Source organism: Paramacrobiotus metropolitanus, unplaced genomic scaffold, assembly GCF_019649055.1.
Source record: "Paramacrobiotus metropolitanus isolate TYO unplaced genomic scaffold, Prichtersi_v1.0 Parri_scaffold0000015, whole genome shotgun sequence".
In the NCBI taxonomy this organism is placed as follows: Eukaryota; Metazoa; Tardigrada; class Eutardigrada; order Parachela; family Macrobiotidae; genus Paramacrobiotus; species Paramacrobiotus metropolitanus.
In genome coordinates, this window is record NW_026570235.1 from 1,719,650 (window position 1) to 1,742,295 (window position 22,646).

General features: G+C 40.5%; 6 protein-coding genes and 1 pseudogene across 11 annotated transcripts; 3 read left to right on the plus strand and 4 right to left on the minus strand.

The window, feature by feature from the left end:
• Positions 1 to 747: 747 nt before the first annotated feature.
• LOC129584974 (uncharacterized) lies at positions 748 to 3,641 on the minus strand. Its single transcript, XM_055477440.1, has 8 exons — positions 3,004 to 3,641; positions 2,611 to 2,910; positions 2,203 to 2,472; positions 2,042 to 2,110; positions 1,876 to 1,965; positions 1,477 to 1,637; positions 1,222 to 1,358; positions 748 to 1,152 (listed from the first exon to the last, which is right to left on the minus strand). Exons 1-8 carry the CDS (start codon positions 3,242 to 3,244, stop codon positions 1,035 to 1,037), a joined length of 1,386 nt encoding a protein of 461 aa, XP_055333415.1. The 5' UTR covers positions 3,245 to 3,641; the 3' UTR covers positions 748 to 1,034.
• Positions 3,642 to 3,759: 118 nt separating this feature from the next.
• On the plus strand, positions 3,760 to 5,855 carry LOC129584975 (uncharacterized). Its single transcript, XM_055477441.1, has 2 exons — positions 3,760 to 4,597; positions 4,917 to 5,855. Exons 1-2 carry the CDS (start codon positions 3,969 to 3,971, stop codon positions 5,584 to 5,586), a joined length of 1,299 nt encoding a protein of 432 aa, XP_055333416.1. The 5' UTR covers positions 3,760 to 3,968; the 3' UTR covers positions 5,587 to 5,855.
• A 40-nt stretch (positions 5,856 to 5,895) lies between these two features.
• On the minus strand, positions 5,896 to 7,961 carry LOC129584976 (alanine--glyoxylate aminotransferase 2-like; annotated as a pseudogene).
• Positions 7,962 to 8,409: 448 nt separating this feature from the next.
• On the plus strand, positions 8,410 to 11,241 carry LOC129584949 (uncharacterized). 2 transcript variants are annotated; one of them, XM_055477394.1, is made up of 5 exons: positions 8,410 to 8,873; positions 8,945 to 10,084; positions 10,193 to 10,751; positions 10,874 to 10,915; positions 11,106 to 11,157. In XM_055477394.1, coding segments are annotated over exons 1-5 (2,073 nt in total). In that variant the 5' UTR covers positions 8,410 to 8,542; the 3' UTR covers positions 11,107 to 11,157. The 2 variants fall into 2 exon arrangements, with proteins under 2 accessions (XP_055333369.1, XP_055333370.1); XM_055477395.1 differs by lacking the exon at positions 10,874 to 10,915 and having other exon boundaries at positions 11,106 to 11,241.
• LOC129584952 (ankyrin repeat domain-containing protein 39 homolog) lies at positions 11,106 to 13,053 on the plus strand. The gene is made up of 2 exons (XM_055477397.1): positions 11,106 to 11,675; positions 12,070 to 13,053. Exon 1 carries the CDS (start codon positions 11,137 to 11,139, stop codon positions 11,551 to 11,553), a length of 417 nt encoding a protein of 138 aa, XP_055333372.1. The 5' UTR covers positions 11,106 to 11,136; the 3' UTR covers positions 11,554 to 11,675; positions 12,070 to 13,053.
• LOC129584951 (alanine--glyoxylate aminotransferase 2-like) lies at positions 13,050 to 16,612 on the minus strand. Its single transcript, XM_055477396.1, has 9 exons — positions 16,239 to 16,612; positions 15,574 to 15,728; positions 15,364 to 15,482; positions 15,032 to 15,266; positions 14,555 to 14,857; positions 14,120 to 14,339; positions 13,898 to 14,052; positions 13,565 to 13,654; positions 13,050 to 13,487 (listed from the first exon to the last, which is right to left on the minus strand). Exons 2-9 carry the CDS (start codon positions 15,642 to 15,644, stop codon positions 13,340 to 13,342), a joined length of 1,341 nt encoding a protein of 446 aa, XP_055333371.1. The 5' UTR covers positions 15,645 to 15,728; positions 16,239 to 16,612; the 3' UTR covers positions 13,050 to 13,339.
• An 840-nt stretch (positions 16,613 to 17,452) lies between these two features.
• LOC129585115 (uncharacterized) lies at positions 17,453 to 20,389 on the minus strand. 5 transcript variants are annotated; one of them, XM_055477675.1, is made up of 7 exons: positions 20,341 to 20,362; positions 19,950 to 20,071; positions 19,360 to 19,762; positions 18,941 to 19,144; positions 18,708 to 18,868; positions 18,479 to 18,640; positions 17,453 to 17,917 (listed from the first exon to the last, which is right to left on the minus strand). In XM_055477675.1, the coding sequence occupies exons 3-6, from the start codon at positions 19,758 to 19,760 to the stop codon at positions 18,603 to 18,605; spliced, it is 804 nt and encodes a 267-aa protein (XP_055333650.1). In that variant the 5' UTR covers positions 19,761 to 19,762; positions 19,950 to 20,071; positions 20,341 to 20,362; the 3' UTR covers positions 17,453 to 17,917; positions 18,479 to 18,602. The 5 variants fall into 5 exon arrangements, with proteins under 5 accessions (XP_055333650.1, XP_055333646.1, XP_055333647.1 ...); XM_055477671.1 differs by lacking the exon at positions 19,950 to 20,071 and having other exon boundaries at positions 20,341 to 20,389; XM_055477672.1 differs by having other exon boundaries at positions 19,360 to 20,071; positions 20,341 to 20,357.
• Positions 20,390 to 22,646: the final 2,257 nt, after the last annotated feature.

A 22,646-nucleotide genomic window follows, 5' to 3' on the forward strand; every position in this document is an offset into this window, starting at 1 on the left:
GTATGTAGATATTGTTGTCGTCCGGTTGCTCAATGAGACATGTCCACTTTGTACAGCCCCCGGTTCTGATCTCCTTTGTTGGTTCCTTAAATAAGGCACCACTGTGTCGACGGTGTCAAAAACGGCTACTAATTAGAAACGTTTTATATGCACCAGCTCCGACGGTCCCGATCTCTGATGTATTTTGTATTTATGTTAGGTGTTCGAAGAATTTCCTTGACTGACACCAGCTCTATTAACCGCCATAACCATTTCCAAAACTTTCCACGAGCATTGCTCCTGCTGTTTCGTTCTGCAAGTGGCGAAGGCTGACAGGATATCATGATGTCGTGTGCGAATCGTCAGGATGTTTTTTTGTGACGCGAGAACCGGTTTTATTACCAGCGGGCAGTTTATGTGGATCGGATCCTCTTACGTATATACTTCACATCCTTCCATTTTCTGTGTTCTTTCGTGATTCTGAATGTGTTAGTGGCGATTATCATTGACACTTTTGATTATCTAACAAGAGACTGGTCAGTGCTAGGTCCGCAGCATTAGACGAATTTGTACATCTGTAGTCGGATTACGGTCCATTAGCAACTGGATATATCACACATGCAAAAGTTATTTCCTTACTGTTTTAAGGTTGCCAGCTGTAGAAAAGTGGCGCTGTAAATAATCCATCAAGTAACCGTGATCGTTTTTTTGTACAAAATTTGGAGTCACGGAAAGCACTTTTATCGAAGTCACACCGATGTGCAAACAATTGTTCATATATCTTTACTTCCGCGTTTTATTCATAAAATTGTACTTCAAAAGCACCAAACTTTACACAATGCAATAAAAATTGTTCAAAACATGTGACACGATCGCTCAGTTCTCAGTCAAAATGCGCTATTCAAATCTATTGAAAAAGCAAAAAAAGAATGAAAGCAAAGAAACATCAACCACCCTGTTTAATGAATCACAATAACGGAAAATCACAACTATTACAGGAAAAATGCCAAAAGTGAAGAGCGCACTCTCACCGCAAACTTGTTTTCATGATTAAACTACAGAATTTGCGGTTCCAGTTCGGTGTACTCTGGCTTGTTCTTCTCGGCTGCGATTTCCGGAGCGATGGAAAAAACTTGCACATCGTTGTTGAAAATCCGCTCGCGAATTTGGTATCTAAACCAACAATCATGTGTCAAAATGAGACCCACAATGCAAAAGTAGTCTTACAGAGAATTAACTCACAGCTGAAGGTTGATGGCATTTTTTGGCGGCGGATAAAAGTCACGGAAAGAAAGAGCCGCAGTTTGCCCACTGTTACTGGCTTCAGGCTTTTTAGCGGAGAAATAACGTTCTTGTCGACTTAATCCAGAAAAATTGCGCTAGAACAAAAGGAAATGTCATGAGCAGAAAAACTTGAATAATAAGAGTGATATTCGAAATGCAGCATAAAGTATCACTGCACGTTAAAGTCGTTAGTTAAAAAAGTGATAAAATTACATCAGAATTTGGAAACAGGTGTGCATCACCACCCAAGTGTAGTTTTTCCATTTCCGCAATCACTGCTTTTGTAGTCGGCACTTCTTGAATGGATGTCGGTGGGGCAGGGAGCAAAGGATTAAAGCTGATCGAAAACCCTTTTTCGCTAGCATCTGACAGACCTAAACAAATTTGTGTTTTGTAGTAATAATTACACTATCAGGAAAAAGTGCTGTAAAAATTAATAACAGTCTGGTGATGAAATCAATTATCAATTTTTAACTATACTATTAAGTAGTGTTACCAATGCTTGCAGTTATTATTTGGGTGGCTCTTGCCAATTAAAATTATCAATATAAACTGTAAGTTCTACAAAGCTTGAATGACATTCACAACAAAGGCAGCGAACTTTGCACCAACCTGCGGCAGAGTCAGAAGCGGTTTCCCAGCTGCACTCAGATCCGGTTGCGGAATCATGACGGCACCGGTTTCGATCGCGGCTGGCCTTATCTAAAAATAAAGAAACTAAGACAACTGTATGTCGCAGTTACCAAACGACTTCAAATGATTAATTCGAGAATCTTACTCAATTTGACCATAGCGCGCGTGAAGAGCGTGCGCATACTGGACTGGAAGTGTCGATGACGATGGTGGGCTACATAAACACGAAAGATAAAAGGTTGAAGTCGCTTGTTTATCCCATTGCCTAATGCTAATCACCTTTCACCAGAATAACTTACGGCTTACCGACGTAAAATTTCAGCAAGTGCGTCAACTTTTCAGCTGAACTCGAACCCTTCCGCACAGCACTACGAGCTGGCGAAGAATCCGCCATCGATCCTTTGGTCTGCGGCGAGCGGAATTGCGGACCCGGAGTCATGAGCTTTTTAAGAACAACCGCATCGTCGGATTCGCGATCATCGGGCAGATGTTCCTTCTTATGCATGGGCAGCATAGCCGTGGCCAGAACCTTATTAATAATTTCCCCCACAGTCCCTCCATCAGCATCCGGCAGACCTGCGCAAGAATGTATTAATCGGTTGATTCAAACGCAAAACGAATTGATATTATTTTTTAAAATTGCAGACTGTATTACATGTACAAGCATCAGCCTTGAAGGCTTCAAACAAGTGCAGCCAATGAGATACAGCATACCTGATTTGCTAAAGGTCACATCCGAGGCGTCTTGATATTCCCCGGAATCCGCAGTACTGCTCCGCTGGGAAAAGGACGGCGAATTCTTTCCAGACGAATCTGTCAACGCAGGACTCTCTAAACCAGCCTTTGTGTCGTCAGCAGCTGCAAGAAGGTCAACAGTTCCTCCAGCAGAACCGTTTTCCACGGCACCAAGATCAGCTGCAGCATCGACCGTCGCAGTGTTCGTGGATGCATCCTGCAGGCATGAGCCGAGGCCAGCAAAAACAGATGTGTTATCATATTTGCTGGTTGTCGGTGCTGCAAACAATTGCTAAAGGTCAATAACCCTGCTGTTTGGCCAACTGCATAAACTCACGTAGCCAGAGCAAAAACGAAAACAAAACGGCATACCGTGGACATCGAGATGGATGGTCGCTGTGCTAACGTAATGGATGGTATTCAGAAAACCTTCAGTGGGCTCTGCAACGGATGGCAAGGATATCGGCGCACTGTATGAAAGATCCAGAGCTCTATCAAAGTCTGCATGGTCAGGCAGTGTAACGGGTGTTTCCACTGATGCGTAGACAGGAGACTGAGTGGATGTTCCGGGATGACGAAAAACAAATGTGTCATCGTAATACGCGCCTTCCATGGTAATAATAAAAAGTTCCAGAAAGAATAAGAGACCTAATTACAGGCTTTAAAGCTTAATTACAATAAAAATAACACTTTTACACTGGCAGTCTGGATCACGGATTGAAAGAAGAACAGACTAGAAATGATCATGAAACTGGCAAACTGCACCGCAATGCATCTGACGCTGAAACAAAATGCAAACTGCAAACTGCAAACAAATGCGCCAGGGATGCCTAGATGCATCACTCGTACTGGACCTACCAATTCAATGATCAATGACCACCAGGCCAGCGATACACGGATGACGTATTAAACACGCAAAATATTACAGTACTGCATATTAAAGAGAGCCAGAGCAGAAGTGTACTACGTACCAAATCCTTTATCCCGAATATTGTCAATACGAGTACCGGAGTACGTACGCGTACTGTACTTATTTGGCGAGAACAAAAAATGCAATAATTTCGTAATCGTTCCTAAAATTACTATTCGTTCCTAAATCGCTCCCGCACTGTACCGCTACCTACGTATTGGTACGCTGCGCCCTGCGGGCGGCAGATGGACTGGTAAATAGGTACTTAAGTAATTTTTATAATTTTATTTTACTAAAATAAAAACAGGATGGAATAACTCCGATAGCACGTGGTGAACTTGTGGCAGCAAGCTGGGTTTTGATTTTCCTTTTACTGACTTTACACCTAACTTTCTCATACATACTAGTGAGCGTTTCCATCTTCGCCATGGATTCTTTTGGAGATCGCCATCTGCCAGAGATGTCCATGGATGCACGCACAACCTTGCACATCTTGCTGCGTATGGCAGACGAGCTCAGCACAATGTCATTCGTGGATACACTGGATTTGGATACACTGGGATACGGCCACTTATCCCCGGAGGGCCTGAATACCCTGCTCTTACAGGCTGCTGGTCCGGATGCGCTGGAGTACGAAGAATTAACGGGAACGGATGTCAATCTGGCCGTCCTGGATACCCTGCTGCTGAACGGTGCGGATATTGCCTGCAGAGACAGCGACGGCAATAGTCCGCTATACAGGGCGGTATTGCATGACCAGCTGCGCGAAGCGGAATTCCTCTTGGAGAAGGGTGCACCTATCAACGACGTCTATGTTAACGCCAACGATTTAGACGGGGAGACATGTCTGACGACGGCGGTGCAGCTGGGAAACGCGCAGATGGTCCGTATGTTGTTGCGATGTGGGGCGGACGTGAACGCTATCGATGGTCCAGGTTTGGTGTGGTTCTGTGCCTTGCATCGTGATCTGGAGATCTTGACGCTGTTGGTCAGCGCGGGCGCTAATTTGCTTCAGCCGGATGCTCTTGGAGATACGCTGGTGGATGTAGTTTTTTTGTAAGTGGAAATTTCCAGCGATATAAATTTTTTCTTATTTTGGGCGGCTTTCAAACAAGTAAGCGCAGATTTTTTTATCGTTTTTTTATTTTTGCGTACATTTTTATTGTGGTCAAAAATTTAATACGAAATATACGATATAATTATGTATCTGAATTTGCTTTATGTTTATTAGTTATCGTACGCCATTTGACTGCGTCCATATAATAATAAACATGCCTTTAAAAAAGTGGAAATAACGCTGATTTGAAATTATTCGGAGATGACGAACTAGCATTATTCAAACACGGGCGAATAACGATTTTGATTGTTTTTGCAGGTGTGCGGCACAGTCAGAGCATGATGTGGTTGACTTTGTGAACTCTTTTGAACAAAACTATGAAACAACTGATTCCTCCGGACAGCTGGCTGCATTTCAAGAGTACGACAAATCTGTGCATAGAGCGATGATGCAAGGTCTCGGAGAACGAATTCACTGCCTAATTTTCATCATGTCAACGGCACATGTTTTGCCGGATCCGATGCAGATCGAGCTTGCCCTGCATCTGAATTCGTTTTACACGGTTGCATCTCTGTATTTCTGGTGCCTGACCTCCGGTGCAACAGTGATCTTTCCAGAATATATTACAGGAAATTTCCTTAGCGAAACTTTTCGTGCCCCGCATCCGTATGCGCTGTGTGGAGCCGAAGTTCTCATGGAAATAATACTGCGCAACGAAGCTTCTCATGGAAGTTGCCAATGGGTTCTTGATTTTTTGGCTGCGAAATGCCAGTCGCCGTGTGTTCATACCCCGGTGCAGCGTCTCAAGCATATCTGTTTGATCAGACTGAGGAAAGTGCTTGCGGATAGCAAATTCGCTGATGTAGACTTTTCGTCATTGGTTCACCAGTTGAAAGTTCCCGAAGCGATGAAACACATCATAAACATGGACGATCTGAAACTGAAGATAGAGCGAAACAGAGAGATTGTACTGGATCTTCTTCGCTGATATTCTTGACTAACGCCGTTAGCTATGGTCTATGGTAGCTTGTTTTAAGTACATAGTTTTATTAAGTGTAAAAATTATTTTTATTCTTTACTGTGTTCACTGTTCAGTGTATGTTTGCTAAAATCTCACTGTTTAAGTGCTTATTATGCTCGCACAGATCTTACTGTTGCCCGTGTGATGTTCAAATCTTCATATGTACAGTTTCAATACGATAATCTGGAGTTCTGGACAAATACCGGTAACCGAAAATATGTGCATATCAAAATGGATTTCAATTGCTGAACCGTTACAAACTATATACCAGAATCAATTACGATGAATTACCATCGCTACACCTTTCATTAAACGTACAATGACTGCAAAAAACACCACCTAAGAAAATCCATTTTGTAAAAAATAAGCAACCGTTGTAAATGAGCAAAATAATCGAATACAATCTGGTCACTAAACTAAATTCACAATTTACAAATGACTGCTGCATTCGGTAGCCACAAAAACATTGCCAACTCAGACAAGTATGTTGATGTTCAAACAGCCGACAATTTCCCCAGGCTTTCATCAAAAAGTGCAATTAATTTGTCCGCGTCTGTTTTACTAAAACACATCGGTGGCTTGATTTTGATCACGTTATCCTTCGGGCCTTCCACACTCAAAATGACGTTCTTATGGCGCAGGCTACAAAATAAAAATGTTAAGAATTTCCTTCCTTTCGAATTTCCTTCACTCATCAACTCCACATTCAAGCCAGTTACTCTGAAATAATTATCTTTGCAGTTTTGGTGTCTGGAATTTTGTTTTTTCGTTCTTTAACAATCTTAATCCCCAAGAACAAACCTTTTCCTCTGCAAAAAAAAATTCAGGGTATATGCAAGCCAACGTCAGCTGATTCCAAAACAAGTACAGCCATAAAAACTGTTAAAACTGCAATGTGATTATGATATGTACATAAGGCCTGTAATGGTAAAAATACTGCCAGTATATTATGAGATACATGCAGTTTATTCATAACAACCATCATTCATCTCTCCTCATCGCGAGAGCGAATATGAAAAATATGGATAAAAACACACCTCACATCTCCCACAGCGGCGTGCTTCTCCTTCAAAACTGACAATCTGTCTAGCAAGTAATCTCCAACTTCTTTAGCATGCTGCATTAAACGTTCATCTTCCACGACATCCATTACCGCCATAGCAGTGGCGCATGCAGCAGCATTACCTCCGTACTGCAAACCAGCTGGCATAGAAACACAACCAGACATATGAGCCGTAGAAGGTTAACAATCCCCTCACCGTATTAAAGAATTCGATGCCAGCATCCAGAAAAACATTAGCAATTTCCGCCCTGGTGACTAAAGCAGCCACAGGAAATCCATTGCCCATGGATTTACCGATGGTTACAAAATCGGGCACTACACCCTGTTCTTCAAAGGCCCAGTAATGCGTTCCCATCCGTCCGAATCCCGTCTGGACTTCGTCGGCCAAACACAGTCCACCAGCCGCTCGAACTGCCTTACGAACCAAATATGAACACACGCATAAGACCTGTTTTCGATATTTCGACAGCTTGCGCCGATTGCTAGTTTTTGATCAACATTTTTATTACAGCTAATATTATGCTACATAAAAATAATTATCATTCCAAACAGAAAATACTGTAATAAGCTATGTATTATTACACCTTATTTTTATTCTAATACAAATTTTTTCAGTCATGACAAGTTTTTCATCAAGTTCAGATTGACATACTCGTAGACCGGCTTCAAATATCCCTGAGGCAAAGAATTTGTCCAGCGCAGCTTTGTTGGGATTCCGCCAAGAACAAGCACGCACCGCGACCAGAATCCGTAATGCGCTGGGCTATTTCGGCTACTTCCTTGCGTACAGCTAGCTTTCAACGAATGTCAACAATAAATGGGAGTAGTGCGGACTTACTGGTCAAGGATAATACAGTCCTTATTTTTGATTTAATGGCGTGCCAGTCTAACGGCTAAATCATTGGCTTCCGTGCCCGAATTAACGAAGAAAACATGGCTCAATTCCTTCGGCATAGTCTTCACAATTCGCTGGGCACACAGCACCAAATTATCGTGCAGATAACGCGAATTTGTGCACTGCAGAGCAAACTGAGCGGAAGTGGCCTGCACCACACGCGGATGACAGTGATCAACTGCAACAGTGGGGCGCTTTTAAACAACACAAAAATACGTAATATTTCTGGACACTGGACAGTTAGGGTTGCAAAACACGCTACGGAGTGCAATATTTACCATGAGCGACATTGTTAGTGCAGTCCAAAAATTCTGTCCCATTTTCATCGTGCATGTACTGTCCACTAGTACGAACAATTTTCAGGGGATTTCGCGGAAGGGTAAGTCAACGCATTACTGCAAACCAAAAAGTATTTTATAGAGTTAAAAATTAAAAATTCATCGCCAAAAAAATGCAATACGTAATAAAAAGGCTAACGTACAATTACCTGACGGAGTTCCAGTGTTTCTGGTTTCGTTAGGGGTGCCTTCAACAGCTGATCGAATCAGAAAAGACGGCAAGGACGTGCAGTACTCTCATCCCGCGGAGCATATGAAGGCTGTTGGCCGGTGTAAAAACCGCCGACATATTGCCCAGTATTATCATCTTTTAAGTTTGAATAGAGTGCACTTTCGTTTTCAACTAAAAACGTAAATCAAAAACGAAAACAGACAAAAACGAAAAAATGAAACTTGACAAGTGACTGTCGTAACATGGCGGTCGCTCATATCAGAGTTGTTTGAACATAGAAAATTTTAAATTTTGTGATACGAGTTAGAGTAAGTATTTGAAATTCTGAATTTTGTGATATCGTGTGTTTCTTACATTGTTAGATGAAAGATCAATATTTGTGTTGAAACTGTCTTATAGTATCGGTTGATTATCCATTTTGCTGAAAACTGGATTAGGTATCGCTTAAGATCACCATGTTATCATTGCGGAATGGAGCGGCGTTTTCTTTGACGGCACTGTGGCGGGCATCCTACCAAATGGCAAGATTCGCTTGCACGACGGCGTCGGCGCATGATATCTTCCCTGACGATTTGAAAACTTTCGTGTTTCTTCCACGAATTCCGCTACCTCCAAAAACCCTGCGTGGATACGGTCTCCCTTTTTCCAAGGAATCCTGCCATCGATTGCGCAGTGCATACCAGCACCGTCACTTCCATTGTGGCTTACGAAGCTTTGCACCGGGGACACATGGTGCGGATATCAGCAGGAAGACTGAGAATAATCGAGATTCATCTGTTCAGGAAGGCAAGTTAATATTTTGTCATTTGACTAATTCAGTAATAAATTTCGCCACCGACGGTTTGATTTATTTGTAGGTGTTTGGAAACAGCATACTTTCGCGCATCCAATTCTCCGATATAATAGCGACGAAATGACATACTGCATTCTTCGCGAACTCTATGATTTAACTGGTTTGCATTTGGACAACCTACGAAAACTGCCGAATGTTACGGAAGTTTACGTCCACAATAGCGACTACTTTAATCGCGTTGTTGACCGTATCGTCGAATGGCCAGACAGGACCCTGCTGCTGGCTGGTTCACCAGGGATCGGCAAATCTTCCGCAGCGTTAATCAGTGCAATAAAGATGATTCCAGAGCACGACATCACTTGGATGCATTTTCCTATTGGTGGACCTGTATACATTGTGAAGTTTCAAAAAGGCGTTCTGGGAAAAGTTTTATATCTGCGTGTTCGCAAGAGAGATTTTGTTGAATTTCTGGAACATCAAATACAAATCCAACCCCAAGTTATTGTCATGGATGGGCTAACAGATAAGGTGGACGGATTAAATTCTATAATGGACTCGCTGGTTCCGTTTACTGAATCGCACGAGAATAATCGCTGCCTTGTTGCTTCGTCATTAGCTGCGTCTAAAGTATTCGAGCGCGCGGAATTTTTTCCTTTAACTTTGCTCGCTCCTACCTTGGACGAATATAATACCGCCGTTTCAAAGGAAACGTTCCTTGCGTCCGTTTGGGACATGCTGCTGGACGATTTTAAATATCGCCCAAGCGAGAAAGCGAAAGTGACCAAGGAGGGAGCTCTACTTTATTATCAACGCCGCTTCGACATGGATCAGCGATTTCCTGAAATTGATCTGGATGAAAAATTTGAATTAAAGATGAATGTGGCAAATGGCAAGCGACTAGTCAAAGAGAAGTGGCACTTTGCAGGCCACAGCTGGCGTTATACTTTTTACAGGAGCGTGAATCAGATTAAGTATGACATTGCCAGCGCAGTGAATTCTGTTAAATCCGTTGACGAACTTTGCGATTATCTAAACACGGGAGTTGGGAAAACGAACGATGATATACGGAACCGCCTGGTCTTCGATTGCAGTTCCGGATTCCGTTCGATTGTTAGCTCTTATGCCGTGGAAGTGTTAAGTATGGAGCGCGGACCAGCCGTGTTGGACAGGCTGCAAAAATATATAGGCCACCTCTCTGGGCGCGGTAAGTACTATAAGTGCTTTGTTTTTGTAGTGATCATTCTTCTTTTCTGTATATACAATTTTGACTTCAATAACGGCTTGAATGACTTTTATTTTGCATCGCCTGAAGGATATATTTTTGAGTGCAAATTTTTCGCCAGCATTAAATTTGGACAACTACGCCTAAAAGATGCCATTGGCAACGTTATCCTGAAAGACGAACTGCCTGGTAAAGTTTTCAAAGCCGACTGCGAAGAATTTGGAGGGATATACGATTTGGAGGATGTCGGAGAGAATAAGAATTTATGGGGTGAAAGCGGAGAATCTTACTGGATAAAGCCAAAGAGTAAACAACAGGGAGGCTTCGATGCGGTTCATCTTAATGAGCAGAAAGGAGTGATTCGCTTTTTTCAAGTTACGGTTCAGAGTCATACACACATTTTCAAACCGGATTATTTTCTCAACTTTGGGGATACATTAAGAATCTTAGGAATCCCAATCAAACACGCCGAAATCATCTTCGTTCTCGATTCTGATCCGAGTGTGTTTCGTCTGCCGTACATGCCTGCCCCTCTATCAGCAGATTTTCCAGAATATCCGTTTCCGCTTAATGAGAATAATTTTCCCGATGTGAAGATCTATGCACTACAAATGGATAAGTTGAAGTTTCCCGAACTTACTGTTAAACTGTGAGTGTGTTAAACTCGGAATATCGATGTTGATCCACTTTTATTTTTGGCTGACGATTAGTGTAAATAGGCGCTCACTGTATTTTTCAATTTTCATACATTTTGCCATTTTTAATTGACAGTTTAATCCGTTTCGAGTTTGAAGCTGTCATCAGTGTTAGCTAGTAAGTGACTTTGTATTAAAGTGATATCGATTAGAATAAGAATTATCCGTGCTGTGAATTCAAGAAAGAAAGATTTCCAGGTTTGAATGAATATAAGTATAAAGTAATAATAATAAGTTCGAAATGAAAGTGGCTGATTATAAGGATTATTTGGTTTATTGGGAAGATTTAGATTATTTGTATCGATTAGGTGACAGGAAATTCGACTGCGAAATTTATTGATGGACTTAGATACACTGGGATACGGCCACTTATCCCCGGAGGGCCTGAATACCCTGCTCTTACAGGCTGCTGGTCCGGATGCGCTGGAGTACGAAGAATTAACGGGAACGGATGTCAATCTGGCCGTCCTGGATACCCTGCTGCTGAACGGTGCGGATATTGCCTGCAGAGACAGCGACGGCAATAGTCCGCTATACAGGGCGGTATTGCATGACCAGCTGCGCGAAGCGGAATTCCTCTTGGAGAAGGGTGCACCTATCAACGACGTCTATGTTAACGCCAACGATTTAGACGGGGAGACATGTCTGACGACGGCGGTGCAGCTGGGAAACGCGCAGATGGTCCGTATGTTGTTGCGATGTGGGGCGGACGTGAACGCTATCGATGGTCCAGGTTTGGTGTGGTTCTGTGCGTGATCGTGATCTGGAGATCTGGAGATCGTGATCTGGAGATCTTGACGCTGTTGGTCAGCGCGGGCGCTGATTTTCTATCAGCCGGATGCTCTGAGAGCGGGATACCCTGGTGGATGTAGTTTTTTGTAAGGGAAATTTCGAGCGATACTTCTGTAAATAAAATTTCTAATAATTAAAAATTAGGTAATTACTATAAAAAAATCATTATTTTTTTGGTGGGTCACTGTCAGATGAGTAAGTCTGTGATTTTGAGTGTAGATTTTTTATCAGTTTCTGGTTTTGCGTACATTTTTTATTGTGGCATAAAAAAATGTGATACGGAAATACAGTATTTGATGTTTAATTATGTCTCAAAATTTGGTTTGTGTTTGTTAGTTGTCATACGCCATTTGACTGCGTCCATATAAAAATTAACAAGAATTTAGAAAAGTGGAAATAGGTAACGCTGATTTGAATTTTATTCGCAGATTACGTTATTATTCAAATACGTACGCATAACGATTTTGATTTTTTTTGCAGGTGTGCGGCACAGTCAGAGCATGATGTGGTTGACTTTGTGAACTCTTTTAAGCAAAACTATGAAACAACGGATTCCTCCGGACAGCTAGCTACCTTTCAAGAGTACGACAAGTCTGTACATAGAGCGATGATGCAAGGTCTCGGAGAACGCTTTCACTGCCTCATTTTCATCATGTCAACGGCACACGTTTGACCGGATCCTATGCAGATCGAGCTTGCCCTGCATTTGAATTCGTTTTACACGGTTGCCTCTCTGTAATTCTGGTGCTTGACCTCCGGTGCAACATTGATCTTTCCAGAATATATTACAGGAAATTTCCTTAGCGAAACGTTTCGTGCTCCGCATCCGTATGCGTTGTGTGGAGCCGAAGTTCTCATGGAAATGATACTGCGCAGTGCGCAACGAAGCTTGGAAGTTGCCAACGGGTTCTTGATTTTCTGGCTGCGAAATACCAGTCGCCGTGTGTTCATTCCCCGGTGCAGCGTCTCAAGCATATCTGTTTGATCAGACTGAGGAAAGTGCTTGCGGATAGCGAATTCGCTGATGTAGAGTTTTCGTCATTGGTTCACCAGTTGAAAGTTCCCGAAGTGATAAAACACATGATAGACATGGATGATCTGAAATTGAAGATAGAGCGAAACAGAGAGATTGTATTGGATCTTCTTCGCTAATTGTGTTGACTTACGTCGTTAGCTTTGGTAGTTTATTTTAAGGACATAGTTAGTTTTTTACTAAGTGTAAAAATGTTTTTTATTGTTTTACTGTGTTGAGTGTACTTTGTATGTATGTTTGCTAAAATCTCACTGCTTCAAGTGCCTATTGTCCTCGCACAGATCGTACTGGTGCACTTTTGATGTTCAAATCATCAAATGTACAATACGATAATTTTCGATACGATAATCTGGAGTTCTGGACACATACCGGAAATCGAAAATATGTGCATATCGGTTTATAATCACTAAATCCTGCTAAAAATGAATAAAGCGCAGCAATAACGGATTTTAATTGTTAAACCGTTACAACGACATACCAGAATCAATTACGGTGAATTATCATCGTTACACTTTTCATTAAACGTACAATGACTGCTAAAAACACCACCTAAAAACACCACCTAAGAAAATCCATTTTGTAAAAAATGAGCAACCGTTGTAAATGAGCAAAATAATCGAATACAATCTGGTCACTAAACTAAATTCACAATTTACAAATGACTGCTGCATTCGGTAGCCACAAAAACATTGCCAACTCAGACAAGTATGTTGATGTTCAAACAGCCGGCAATTTCCCCAGACTTTCATCTAAAAGTGCAATTAATCTGTCCGCGTCTGTTTTACTAAAACACATCGGTGGCTTGATTTTAATCACGTTATCCTTCGGACCTTCCACACTCAGAATGACGTTCTTATGTCGCAGGCTACAAAATAAAAATGTTAAGAATTTCCTTCCTTTTGAATTTCCTTCAGTCATCAATTCCCCATTAAAGCTACTTACTCTGAAATAATTATCTTTGCAGTTTCGGTGTCTGGAATTCTGTTTTTCCGATCTTTAACAATCTCAATCCCCAAGAACAAACCTTTTCCTCTGCAAAAAAACTCAAGGTTATATGCAAGGGTTCAGGGTATATGCAAGCGAACGTCAAATGATTCCAAAGCAAGTACACCGATAAAAATTGTTAAAACTGAAATCTAATTATGATATGTAAGGCCTGCAATGGTAAAACTACTACCAGCACATTATCACATACATGCAGTTCATTCATAACAAACATCATTTATCTCTCCACGTCGCGAGAGCAAAATATGAAGAATACTGATAAAAACACACCTCACATCTCCCACAGCGGCGTGCTTCTCCTTCAAAACTGACAATCTGTCTAGCAAGTAATCTCCAACTTCTTTAGCATGCTGCATTAAACGTTCATCTTCCACGACATCCATTACCGCCATAGCAGTGGCGCATGCAGCAGCATTACCTCCGTACTGCAAACCAGCTGGCATAGAAACACAACCAGACATATGAGCCGTAGAAGGTTAACAATCCCCTCACCGTATTAAAGAATTCGATGCCAGCATCCAGAAAAACATTAGCAATTTCCGCCCTGGTGACTAAAGCAGCCACAGGAAATCCATTGCCCATGGATTTACCGATGGTTACAAAATCGGGCACTACACCCTGTTCTTCAAAGGCCCAGTAATGCGTTCCCATCCGTCCGAATCCCGTCTGGACTTCGTCGGCCAAACACAGTCCACCAGCCGCTCGAACTGCCCTACGAACCAAATATGAACACACGCATAAGACCTGTTTTCGATATTTCGACAGCCTGCGCCGATTGCTAGTTTTTGATCAACATTTTTATTACAGCTAATATTATGCTGAACAAAAATAATTATCACCCCAACAGAAAATATTATAAGCTATTATTACACCTTATTTTTATTCTATTACAAAATTTTTCAGTCATGAAAGTTCAGAGTAACATACTCGTAGACCGGCTTCAAATATCCCTGCGGCAAAAGAATTTGTCCAGCGCAACTTTGTTGGGATTCCGCCAAGAACAGACATGCACCGCGACCCGAATCCGTAATCTGCTGGGTTATTTCGGCTACTTCTTTGGCGTACAGCTGACCGAGCTGTTTATCAGTGTACTCCGGACTACGATAGATTCCTCGGTAGGGATCAGGTTGGCTCGCTACATGCACCCAGCGCTTCAACTTGTAGTTTTTAATGTGATGAAATTTGTGAGGACTCAAATCGTTAATGGTAACGGATGTTCCATGGTAAGCGCTGCAAATATGCAGTGAATATCGGATTACAATACAGTAATAGTGCGACAAAACTTAACCAACCCCATATGAAAATAATAATTCCTTCACAAATAACTTATTTTTTAACAAAGTTGAAATACAAACAGCTAGCTTTCAACGAACGTCAACAATAACGTGAGTAGTGCGGACTTACTGGTCAAGGATAATACAGTCCTTATTTTTGGTGTAATGGCGTGCCAGTCTAACGGCTAAATCATTGGCTTCCGTGCCCGAATTAACGAAGAAAACATGGCTCAATTCCTTCGGCATAGTCTTCACAATTCGCTGGGCACACAGCACCAAATTATCGTGCAGATAGCGCGAATTTGTGCACTGCAGAGCAAGCTGAGCGGAAGTGGCTTGCACCACACGCGGATGACAGTGACCAACTGCAAACATGGAACATATTCAAGACAGACAAACACCGGCGGACAGTGCTGGTAATAAAATACGTAACAAAATATTCGCACTGATTGCAACACTTACCATGAGCGACATTGTTAATGCAGTCCAAGAATTCTGTCCCGTTCTCATCGTACATGTACTGTCCACTGGCGCGGACAATTTTCAGGGGATTTTCGCGGAAGAACAAAGTCAACGCATTACTGCAAACGAAGGACAGCTGGTATTTTAATCACAGTAAAACTTACAATTCACCGCCGAAAAACGCTATGATAACAGAGTCAACAATCTTACCTGACATGCTTTTGTCGGAGTTCTAGTGTTTCTGCTTTCGTTAGTGGTGCCTTTGCCGGCTGACTAGCCATTGTTCTTTCCCTGGTTTGCGAAAATGCTGTTCTGTTCCAAAAAACGGATGTTAAATTCCTAATGTTCCTCGTGGTGAAGAAATTCTGAAACAGATCGATAAAATATGAAATAGGGCATTTGTTTATCGCAACTGGAATTACGCACTCAACCATGCAACGCCAGTAAATATGACAACATATGTACAAAGTAATTCATGATCATATCAACAGGTGGATCAGTAGGCAATGCGTAAGTAATAAAAAGAAAAACAAACCAATCGAAACATCTGCAATATGACATAACACTGAAAAAACTGAATTATCACAACTTAATGCTCACCTAATTTATTAAATTTTCATTTAGGATAACTCAATCGCGGTGTCTTGTTGTTTTATGCAGAGAAATGAGTTGTTTCATGATTACTAAGATTACAACTACCTGCTACTGGTACACAATTTGTATTGGATGCTCGAAAGAAGGCAAAAATCAAGATTTAACCAAGTGATTTTCACTGCAAAGTTGCAAACAGAACAAGCACATTACCAAACGACCAAGATAATGCTATAGCATACGTTTACAAAAACAAATGATAAGTTACTGATTTCAGCTCACACCGTTTCACTGCCAAGGTAAATCGCTGTATCCAAAAAATCCGGTCGGTTCAAGCAGGTCTCTCGGAGTATTATCTGCAAGAGGAACACAGACTCCACACACGCCAATTATAGGTTCGGAGGTCCAGGTGCTCCGTGTAAAACCAAAAACACAATGATGTTTCGCGCTCTCACGATGGCAAACCAGTATCCGAACAATGGAAACCACGTTGAAAGCAGCACGGCTTACGACTTGTCGCAACGACTGCCTTAACCACCGATTAAAGATTTTTATGGAATGGTATCAGAGAAATCCTCACTACATGGCAAAGATAACAAAATCTAAACGCTGCTGATATCTGATTGATTGTTGATAAGCTAACCAACGATAACGGAAATATTAGCGTACGATTTTCGACGAAAATGCTGGAGTGAGCAAAGTGCGGTGGCACAATAAGAGAAGTTTGTAACTTTGTATATAAAACATTATATTTATATATTAGGCTGAGCACCATGCACCAACACAAACCGGAATCGCACTGCAAAATTTGCAACCGTCCATGGACCATGATACTACTCTATGCACACGAACTGGATGTTTACTTACTTGTTAACTGCAAGAAATATTATTTTCATGGAATTTTAATCATTTCTTACATGAATATGAACTCGAGAAACTCAATTCTAATCTTCAGGAAAACCGATAGACTTGAAAATGTTATCAGCAAAAACTACGGTGTTTATTACAGTGCTATACTGTAATAAACTTCTACTGTGTGTAAATGTCACAGTATGTACCGAGTGTCTATTATAGTGCACAAAGTTCATATGCGACATTTGCGATCCAATAAGAGTGTTGTGTAATTCAGAAATTTGTGCCATAATAAACGCAGTTTATGGTTTTCTTGTGGCAACAGTAATTTGTCATGTTTCGTAATCTCCTAGTTCGAGCATTCGTATTCTTATTAATTTACGAGTACAATTTAGGAAAGATGCCGTAGATTTTACCATTCTGCATAGGATGCGGCTGATTTAAGAATTATGGAGGTTAATTATATCGTAAGACGGTGATAAAATGCTTACGGTCATTCCTTATTTATTACAAAAGGAAGCCACTACAACCACGGTACCGCGGCACAGTATTATTTTGCACCGTGCTACAACTATTACGCATTCCAATGTTAGGAAACGAAATCGATAGAACCGACGAGAAACCAGATCATTATAACTCGTGTTGATCAAGAAAAGGATATTTCATTACGGTATAAAACTGCAGTCAGCGCACTGATCAGTCCCAAAGATCCATTAAGACTTGCGCAACAAACAACAATAACAACAGAGTAAAAGGAAAAAACAGGTAACAAGATACAAAATAAAACACCCACCCCACATTCGGCAGATCAGTCCGAAGTAACTCCCGTAAATGTTAAAACGATTGAAAGGACTGAAACCAAAGCATAACGTAGAACGAAAAAGGAAAAAAGCGGCTTTTACACTTCATGTCCTTCAACTGGACGACGCTCAACATCATTCATCAAAGCTGCGGTTTCACCCGGATGCGCTGCTGCCTGCGAAGATGTACGGTTTTCGGGCAACATGGACATCTCCAGCTGATGCTCCGAACTGGGAACTTCCGGCAGACCGAAATGAACTCGCACGAAGTCGGATGTACGCTTCTTCACTGCCGTCATACAGGACAAAATCTGCAAGCAGAGATAACTTTATTGGAAAGTCCACTGAGAACTGGCAGTCTGCACACGTAACTCTATTCCGCTTCTTCTCACTATGAAATACACTTCCGTTGTTTCACATATGCGGAAAATGTGTTGGTTCTGTATATTACTCTGTGATTTTAATAGTTGCTGCTACTGCATACTGCGTGGGTGGTAGTAGTATATTAAAAATCAGGTGGAAAATCACGTGTGATACTCATACAGATATCTATATAAAGTCTCTCATTTAACAAATTTAACAAAAGTGTTATCATACGAGGTATAACGCTTAAATCTCATTAGTTAAAGACCCCATTCATTTTAGCATAATTATACGGCCAATGTAAATAAACAGATGATTAATACGCATAATACGGTACTTACATATTATTTTTTCAAAGTTTTATGAGGTATGACCACTACAGTAGTGATCAGAGTACCAACTCTACTGCAGTATTAATTGTTTGTTGTGCATGAAAATTCTTTTCTTGAATGTGCTGCTAATACTGAAATCATCGACAGTCGTAACTCCTACCGCAAGTCACAACTCACCTTGTTTTTTTGAAAACACCAAACAACAACTACGATAACAGCCACAACAACAGCGATGCTCCACAATTACAGCGACAATGATTCCTGAATCAGTACCGGACGGGACCGTCAGCAGATCGGACTGCTAGGAAGAGTAATTGGTCAGTTTCAGAGTAAAAAAATCTGTAAACAAGAACAGCGCATAAAAATGTGTCTTATTACTCTTATATAAATAATTCGAACTACTCACGACTGGTTTTGGAAAGACTGCAAAGGCACTGCACGTGCGAAATGAGATCCATGTTTTCTCTGAGAAAAACGGAAGTGTTACACAAATCCGACGACCACACCGAACCCAGGTCGCTGCGCTGTAAGCAGGATATGTTGTGCGCTGCGCTTCCTCTTGTAGGCCTGCAAAAAAACGTCAAATTCAAAATTACATGATTCACAATCAACAGCTCGCAGTAATTACGCAGTACATACGTTTTCAGCACATGCTTCCACTGCAAGGGAAGCATTTCGCCAAAATCAGTGAAGGTTATATTGGCAATAATACTGTCAAGAAACGAGGAAGCGTCAGGAAGCCATAAATATACAATTCCTGGCAAAGTCATCCCGTGATCAGAATCAGCACTTTCGTTGCGGCTGAAGTCGGCATGCATCTGAATCACAGTTTCCTTCCTGGAACTGCCACATAATCATGAGATATCTCTGCCATCGTTTACAAATAAACTAGTAAAATCCAACGCTGTGGTTAAATATGTTGTTTAACACGTACATATTCATGATCACATTCAAATTCACAGATTAACTATTCAATTTGACTTATCAATCCTTACCGTCTCACCGACTCATTCATCGGCAAGAAACATAAATTTATTCACCAATGTCTCTAAACTTACTTTGGAAGAACATTCCGCTGTACATTCACAACAACTTCGACTTTAACACAATGCGGCAACAGCACAAATCCACCCGGAATCAGTTTGCAATCCATGCTGTTTTCGGACAACATCCATGTATGGTTTCCATCTTTCGGTATCGGCTCCGTATGCAACCAACACCGTGCCACACCCGTTTCAATAAACAGCTGATTATGTGTGTTCAACAAAGTCTTCCGGAGCGTGATAAACGGGAACCGATTGAAGATATCAAGTACCGTTGATCTGGTATCAGCGTGATCGAGCAGACGCTTGACCGACTTCAGCCAAAATTCATCAACGGTATCATCTTTGTATCCAGTTTCTACTAAGATGCCGCTCAATTTGTGAAGAACATCCAACATTTCCACAGCATTTCCCATATCTGGAATACGAAACTCATGACTGTCCATTTTTCCGAAATACAGGTATGAAAAAAAACAGTAATTATTATCATAATATTATGTAAAACTGTTGAAAACATGGATTGAAGCAGTTGTTTGCGAAATCTTCCTTCAGCCAATCGTAACCATCGAAAACAACTTATTCGCTATGGCATTTGAGTACAGTACTAGTACTGCAGGACTAAGGATGGGAATTGAAACTCGTTGATCGATTCCGAGTTCCTTCAAAGTTGCACAAGACATGGCCCACGACGAGACAGATCGAGAGTCGAGACTCGAGAGCAGATACCCTACGAGTATGGCAATGTTGTTTTACTTAGTAACAGTAAGTAAACCGGCAGTAAACAGTAAACAGTAGCCTAATATCATTATTAAACAGTAAATAAACAGTAAAGTTTTTCGAGAACAGTAACAGTTAAAGCAAAGATTTCGGGCTGACAGTAAACAGTAAAGGAAAATTTTAAGTAAACAGCAGACCATACAGACCGTACTCAGTATGGTCTGCTGACTCTGCTCTCGTACAGTACCTCTACTCGGAGTCGAGTCAAACAAAGCATACCCGATTCGTATTGGATTCGATGATCTACGCGCATTTCCCGGCCATTTCTCTGATTTCTGGCTGCATCAAATCGCAGACTCACAGTCAACAGTTTTTACGCGTGTCTGTGCTCTGATCCAATCCTGCTGGAGGGTTGGGATCTGAGTTATTCACCTAATTCGGTTCATTCTGTGCACTTAACGTCTCGTGCTCAGTACAGCAATTACAATTCCACTCTCGCATGAAATCCATTGGAAATTGTAGCTGTGCCGCGTCTATGTTAGTGATGCAACAAGGTAAAATCAAAGTTTTTTATTTCGGATCTCAACAAATAATAGCATCGCCGACTGCTTAATCAAATTTTTGAATTATAATTGTAAATGCGAATTTTCAGATTAGTTCTTATTTAAGTGTGAGGAACCTTCATGTGTACAGCGAAACTTATACACTGAGCCACAAATTTGCATTCACTGTTGCACTACTTCATATAAATGTTTATTGAATGTTTATTTTACCATTACTGTGCTATAATATTTCACGAGTAAACAATTTATACAAGGCAACCATTATATTTATACATTAACGCACAGTATTTATAAAAGTTATGCTACGCAATCAAAATTTATCCCTGACGGTTCTTTTCCAAACCAATTAAACGGACATTGCAAATCGCGCCCGCACAAAATAAAAGTCAGAAATTCCAAAATGAGCTTGAAAACCCAAATCCAACTTACAACCTCCAGTCAAGTAAAACTTTTGACGATACTAATGTGTGCACTCGGGTTAAGACTTTGATCTGGACTAACAAGATTACTAAGGTTTATACTCGGTTATAAACTAAAAACAGCACTCTGGTTAAGACTCTGGTTAAAAATACGGTCAACAGACGAATCAACTGTTTTGTTCGGCTTTAGCTTAACCCCTTTCGACAAACTGACTCTCGATCTTTTCTGCAAATCTTCTTCGGAACTATAACTCAAATAAACTTTCGCATTGAAAATGTCTTCATTTCTTTTTTATCTTCGTTTTTTTCATTAAGAATACTGAAATCAACCTTTTCGTTGAAAATGCTTTTAGTAACATCTACGCAGGGAAGCCGCATGATATACGTACATTTCGGAATAAGAACATAAGGGCATAAAACTCTTCCGCATATACCAATTTTAGCATAGCACAATTTGGCTTAAAAACAATTTTAACAAAGCTTGAAAAGTTAAAAAACATACTGGATTAAAAAAAAACTAAAGCCAGCCAAAAAGCTAATAATCTTATGAACACCACGAAAATATATTCAGAAAACACAAGAAAAGCTAACAAAAACAAGTAAAATATAAAAAAACTTAGGAAAACATTCTAATGAGATTATTGATTAGAGCGTAAACAAAAAAGACAGTAGCATGCCGAATGTCTGTGTAGCGATTCAGCAAAATGTTTTTGTACCAAATTTTTCTCATGCCAAAGCGTCCGCGAAAAATTTTTTTTCATAAGCATTTTGCAAAAAATAATTATGTGTAGCGAAACAGTTACGATTCCTGAATTATTGAATGATATTTGGTGTACAAATAAAGATGTTCGTGTTAGCTTTAACGAGAGTGTTAACCCGAGTACTAATGCTAGTTTTGATCAACGTATAAACTTGAGTGGTGATACTAGTTCAAAGCATGGTCTTAACCCGAGTTCTCATAGTAGTGTTGGCAAAAGTTTCAGACCAACGGAATAATTGCGTATAATACCTATAATGCGTTCTAAAACAATTTTGCAACAATTTCCATTACATTTGAAACGCTCTGCTACTCGGCAGTGGAAGTATATAGTAGCGTAGCGCTAGCCTCTTTTATTTCCAACATCAGCTAAAAACAAAAAAATATACATTTTTTTTCGAAATATTTAACCAGAAAAATGGTATGCTAAGATAACTTTTTATTTTCTGCTTTTTTTTCTCTAATAATCTTTCTCAATTGAAATATAACTGTTTGGTCAACGCATATTTAGTGTTTCAAGACAACAGATTTAGCAAACGTGCAGGATGAAAAATTGTTGTGAAAAATGACGGCGCAAAATTAAATGTGCAAACAATTCAAAACTCAGGCTTTAAATCCTCGTCATTAGTAATGTCGTATATTTTTTTGCAATTACGTCATTTCGTCATTTTCAGTTTCTAGTATTCCTTTGGTTTGCCAAAAAACAGATATTACAAAATAAAATGTATAATACCATTAAATTTTATTTGAATTTTTAAATTTGAAGTTCTGTTATAGTGCCTAACTTCTGTTATAGTGTATTTCTGGCTGAATAAACTTCACTGGTGAACATAATAATAAATTCAA